Source organism: Cebus imitator, unplaced genomic scaffold, assembly GCF_001604975.1.
Source record: "Cebus imitator isolate Cc_AM_T3 unplaced genomic scaffold, Cebus_imitator-1.0 Scaffold169, whole genome shotgun sequence".
In the NCBI taxonomy this organism is placed as follows: domain Eukaryota; kingdom Metazoa; phylum Chordata; class Mammalia; order Primates; family Cebidae; genus Cebus; species Cebus imitator.
In genome coordinates this window covers 1493363-1499362 of record NW_016107484.1, presented here as the reverse complement: position 1 = coordinate 1499362, position 6000 = coordinate 1493363, and the positions used below count along the sequence as shown (strand labels likewise).

Genomic DNA, 6000 nt, shown 5'->3' with positions numbered 1-6000 from the left:
AAAAAAAAAAAAAAAAAAAAAAAAAAAAAAAAAAAAAAAAAAAAAAAAAAAAAAAAATAATATGTTGCCTTTTGAGCTAAGATTAGGAGTTAGACGACTCTTTTTTGGTTAACTTTTATTTGAAGTTCAGCAGTGTTAAGTGTAGGTTTGTGGTATAAGTGTAGGTTTGTTACGTAGGTGAACTTGTGTCAAAAAGTGTGTTGTACAAATTATTTCATCACCCAGCAATTAAGCCTATTAACCATTTAGGTATTTTTCCTGATCCTTTATCTGTTCCCACACTCCACTCTCAGAAAGACACCAGTGTGTGCTATTTCCCTCTATGCGTCCATGTGTTCTCATCATTTAGCTCCCAAGAATCTAGACTCTTAATGATTGGACAAAATAAGGTTATACTGTATCCTCACAGTACATAGTACTTCTTCTGATTTAATATCATTAAAGGACAATTTTCTCTGGGAAAAGTCTCTTTTTTTTTTCTTTTTTCTGAGACAGAGTGCCATTCTGTTATCCAGGCTGGAGTGCAATGGCATGATCTTGGCTCACTGCAACCTCCATTTCCCAGGATCAAGAAATTCTCCTGCCTCAGCCTCCCGAGTAGCTGGGACTACAGGAACATGCCACCATGCCCAGCTAATTTTTGTATTTTTGGTAGAGACAGTGTTTCACCATGTTGGCCAGGCTGGTCTCAAACTCCCGACCTTAAGTGATCCACCTACCTCAGCCTCCCAAAATGCTGGGATTACAGGAGTGAGCCAATGTGCCTGGCCAATGGGCAAAGTCTTTTTTATCCCCTTGCCCTTCGCAAACAAAAGCAAGTCATATTTTAGCAACCAATCAAAATACACCCCATCACCCAGTCACATTTGCGCTCTGTTAGCTTCCAACATTGATTCAATCACCTAACTCAGGAGCTACAAAGCTGTTAAGGAAAAAATGTGAAACATGTTACCCGATGTCGAAGCCAAAGGTACTGTGCACAAACAAGGTTTCCTTCTCTTAGCTGTAAAAAAATATCTTTAAGTTCATCTTCATTATTTAGAAATTCAATCCAAGAACTGCCACTGAATAGACAAAGAAGGGAAAAAAGTTAGTTAAAAAAAAATTAAGGTTATACCTTTTAAGTGCTTATCCTTATATGCATTTTAATTAGTTTTGTTCTTCATAAAGTTAAAAACAGTGCAGAGTACATTTCCTTCTTATCTTAGACCCTACAACTCCTGTCATCTTCCCCAGAGCAATGCAACTTTTTGTAGGGCCTTCCTCAGATAATCACTACATGTAGAAATAATTATTTTTCATTCTTGTTTTTGCTTTTTGAAGATGTGATCTCGCTTTGTTGCTCAGGCTGGAATTGAATTTCTGGGCTCATGCAATCCTCCCATCTCAGCCTCCTGAATAGATGGGATTACAGGCATTTTTATTGTATTTTATTTTTTTTAAGATGAAGTCTCACTTTGTGGCCCAGGCTATAGTGAAGTGGAGTAAATCTCGGCTCACTGCAACCTTTATCTCATTGGTTTGAGAAATTCTCGTGCCTCAGCCTCCCAAGTAGCTGGAATTACAAGCATGAGCCACGATTGGCACTATAAAAAGAGCCAGATCATTCTAAAGAGGTAAGATTTTCACTGAGTGAAATATAAGTAAATCCAATTTTTATGTCTGTTAATCAATAGGATGGAAAAGATGAACTTACACATATGAAGATCTACCTCTCTCACTGCTAGGGTGGCCTAGTGAAAAAAGTCCTGGGTAAATTTACTTCTAGAAAGACAAACAATTACGGCTGCCTTGGAGCAGCTTCTTGCGCTCACACAGAATGACCTGGGAGCTGCAGGTTACAGGGTGTCTTGGAATAGCTGTTGTAGACGAAATTGTTCTGTAATGCCTTGCAATATAAACTATGTTTTGTATTATATAGGACAGAATTACTACTGTTAAATAGTAATGTCAGTTACAGAATCCATATAAATCTATATAATCTTAGATATCTTGAAACTTAGAAATGGTTTTCCTTTTTTTTTTTTTTCTTTAAGATAGAGTCTCACCCTGTCCCCCAGGTTGGAGTGCAATGGCATGATCTCGGCTCACTGCAACCTCTGCCTCCCAGGTTCAAGTGATTCTCCTGCCTCAGCCTTCCTCGAATAGCTAAGATTACAGGTGCATGGAAATTTCTGTATCTTTAGCAGAGTCAGGGTTTTACCATGTTGGCCACACTGGTCTCGAATTCCTGACCTTGTGATCCGCCCACCTAGGCCTCCAAAAGTGCTGGATTACAGGCATGAGCTACACGCCCAGCCACGGCTTAGAATTTTTTTTTTTTTTTGAGACAGAATCTTGTTCTGTTGCTCAGGCTGGAGTGCAGTGGCACAATCTCAGCTCACAGCAACCTCCACCTCCCAAGTTCAAGCATTCTCTAGCCTCAGCCTCTCGAGTAGCTGGGACTGCAGGTGCACACCACCATGCCCCGATAATTTTTGTATTTTTAGTAGAGATGGGGGTCACTATGTTGGCCAGGCTGGTCTCAAACTCGTAATCTGCCCACCTCAGCCTCCCAAAGTACTGGGATTTCAGGCGTGAGCCACTGCAACCAGCCAGAAATGGTTTTAAGAGAGTTTACTTCTTTGAAGATAAGGAACCAAATACTTGATTTATCCAGAATAGCTAGATTTCTACTGAGCCTAAGAAGTTGAGGCTGCCGTGGTCTATTATTGTGCCACTGTACTCTAACCTGGGTAACAGAGCAAGACGCTGTCTCAAAAAAAAAAAAAAAAAAGGAATGACAACAAGGATGTTCAGCCAGTTTTGTTGCTGGAAAGACAGTATTTCCCATCACTCAACACCCCCCCCCAATAGAAACACAAATCATGAAGAGGAATGCTATAGCTTTTATGACATTCAAAATTTCTATGTAACTTATAATCTAAAAAAATTTTGTGTTTGTTTTGAGATCAAGTCTTGTGCTGTCGCCCAGGCTGGAGTACAGTGGTGTGATCTCAGCTCATTGCAACCTCCACCTCCCCAGTTAAAGCAACTCTACTGTCTCAGCGTCCCTAGTAGCTGAGATTACAGGTGTTTACCACAACACCTGGCTCATTTTTGCATTTTAGTAGAGACGAAATATCGCCATGTTGCCAGGCTGGTCTCAAGCTCTTGACCTCAGGTGATACACCCGCCTCCAGCTCCCAAAGTGCTGGGATCACAGGCGTGAGACACCATTCCTGGCCAAAAAAATTTTAACAGGGAATATACACACCTGAATTTTTCTGGTCCAAATGCTCCATAAAAGGTAGTCAGTTTTGCATGAGCTCTTAGCACCTGAAGAAAAAATAATTTAATAATCTGAATTTATATGCAATAATATTGAAATTTAAAAACACTAAAAATTAATCATTACGTTTCACATGTAAATACACATTCACATTTTATCTCACATCACAACTCAATTCCCATAGGGCTTCCTTTATTTAATACACATACACACACAAAACAAGAGATTTAAAATTTCCAATTACATCCAATTATAAAGGCACACATACATTAATTATAGGTACTGTTTTTTTTTTTTAGACAGAGTTTCACTCTTGTAGCCAGGCTGGAGTGCAGTGGCGCAATCTCAACTCACTGCAACTTCTGCCTCCCAAGTTCAAGTTATTCTCCTGCCTCAGCCACCATGCAGCTGGGATGACAGGCGCCTGCCACCACTCCAGCTAATTTTTGTATTTTTGGTAGAGACAGGGTTTCACCATGTTGGCCAGGCTGCTCTCGAACTCCTGACCTGAGGTGATCCACCCACCTGGGCGTCCCAAAATGCTGGGATTACAGGTGTGAGCCACCAAGCCCAGCCTATAGGTACTCTTTAAAATCAGTTTTCTCACTGATTTCTAAGTTCTTATGGCCAAATACAGCTGGATTACAGTATTTACTTTGAACTAAGAATTTAAATATCTATATGCACACATGCACGCACACATGTATTTTGGCATCATCATAATCATCATCACAGTTTATCTTCATTTGAATGTTTAGCAGGTACCAGGTACTATGCACAACAGTTTATAGGAATTATTTCCTTTGATCCCAAAATGACCTTATAAAGTATATACCTATTATGATTTTGCAGATAAGAAAACTGAGGTATTAAAATAACTTGCTCTTGATAAAATATGGGCCTATCTTGAATAGAAAACATATTATAAAGGTATATTCACCCACATATTAACCTATACATCTAATGAAATTACCTCTTTCAAGCCATCAGAATAAATGAGAAGGGTTTTTTCTTTCTTCAAAAGCTAAGAATAATAAGAAATACAGTTAGAAGAAAATCTACTATGTTAGCTATTTCCTAAAAGATGGATTTTCTGTGAACAAAAAAAAATTTTTTTTTTGAGACAGAGTTTCTCTCTAGTTGTCCAAGCTGGGGTGCAATGGTACAATCTCGGCTCACCTTAGCCTCTGCCACCTGGGTTCATGCGATTCCTCTGCCTCAGCCTCCCAAGTAGCTGAGATTACAGGCGCCCACCACCATACCCAGCAAAAACAAAAAAAAAATTTTAACAAATTGCATTTAAGTGTGAAATGAATATTAAAGTATAAAGAAGTGACTTTTTTAAAAAAAGTAATGCTTTTGGTTGGGGGCGATGGCTCACGCCTGTAATCCAAGCACTTTGGGAGCCTGAGGCAAGTGGATTGCCTGATCTCAGGAGTTCGAGATTACTCTGGGCAACACAGTGAAACCCTGTCTCTACTAAAATACAAAAAAATTAGCCAGGCATGGTGGCACACACCTGTAGTCCCAGCTACTAAGGAGGCTGAGGCACGAGAACCCCTGGAACCCAGGAAGCTGAGCTTGCCATGAGCCGAAATGGTACCACCTCACTCCAGCATGGGGTACAACATGAGACTCCATCTCAAATAAAAAATAATAAATAAAAATAGAGCAACAATACTCATAGGTCATTGCAAAAATGGCATTATTTGCAATCACAAAAACTGCATGTAAAAAAGGGTCTATGACAGGAAAAGAAACCATTTTTTATTTTATCTTTATTATTATTATTATTATTATTTTGAGACAGGGTCTTGCTCTGTCATCCAGGCTGAAGTGCAGTGATAGAATCTCCACTCACTGCAACCTCTGCCTCATGGGTTCAAGCAATTCTCCTGCCTCAGCCTTCCAAGCAGCTGGGATTACAAGCATGCGCCACGATGTCCAGCTAATTTTTTTTCATATTTTTAGTAGAGATGGGGTTTCACCATATTGGCCAGGCTGTTCTCGAACTCCTGACCTCAAGTGATCTGCTTGCCTGGGCCTCCCAATGTGCTGGGATTACAGGCATGAGCCACTGTGCCCAGCAAATAATCCATTTTTAAAAAATTATTTCTTAGGTATAAGACAAACTAATATACACAAACAGTATCAAAACTTACCCTCCAGCCAGGTGAGGTGGCTCATGCCTGTAATCCCAGCACTTTGGGAGGCCGAAGCGGGCAGATCACAAGGTCGGGAGTTTGAGACCAACTTGGCCAACATAGTGAAACCCTATCTCTACTAAAAATACAAACAATTAGCTGGGCATGGTGGCACATACTTGTAGTCCCAGCTACTTGGGAGGCTGAGGCAGGATAATCACTTGAACCCAGGAGGCGGAGGTTGCGGTGAGCTGAAATCGCGTCACTGCACTCCAACCTAGGTGACAGAGCAAGACTCCGTCTCAAAAAAGAACTTACCCTCCCACCTTACATCCATTAGTGCTGGGATTACCGCCACCGCACTTGGCCCAATATCTCAACACTTGAGAGTCTTAGGCAAGAGGATTGCTTGAGCCCAAGAGTTTGAGGCTGCAATGCATTACAATTGCACTCCATCCTGGGTCAGAGCAAAACTTTGTCTCAAAAACAAAAAGTATTAGCAAAGATGTGGAGACATTGGAACATTCATGCACTGTGGCTGAAAATGTGAAATGGCACAATCACTGTGGAAACTAACATGGTTCC

The 6000-nt window shown here is 40.5% G+C and overlaps 1 protein-coding gene across 1 annotated transcript in view; it reads right to left on the bottom strand.

Moving 5' to 3' along the window:
- KNTC1 (kinetochore associated 1) overlaps nucleotides 1–6000 on the bottom strand; it is a 105335-nt gene that overhangs the window by 65880 nt on the left and 33455 nt on the right. The window contains exons 19-21 of the mRNA XM_017544335.2: nucleotides 4245–4295; nucleotides 3257–3318; nucleotides 953–1064 (exon numbers count right to left, since the gene is read on the bottom strand). Coding sequence (XP_017399824.2) covers nucleotides 953–1064; nucleotides 3257–3318; nucleotides 4245–4295 — 225 coding nt within the window. The remainder of the gene's footprint in view (nucleotides 1–952; nucleotides 1065–3256; nucleotides 3319–4244; nucleotides 4296–6000) is intronic.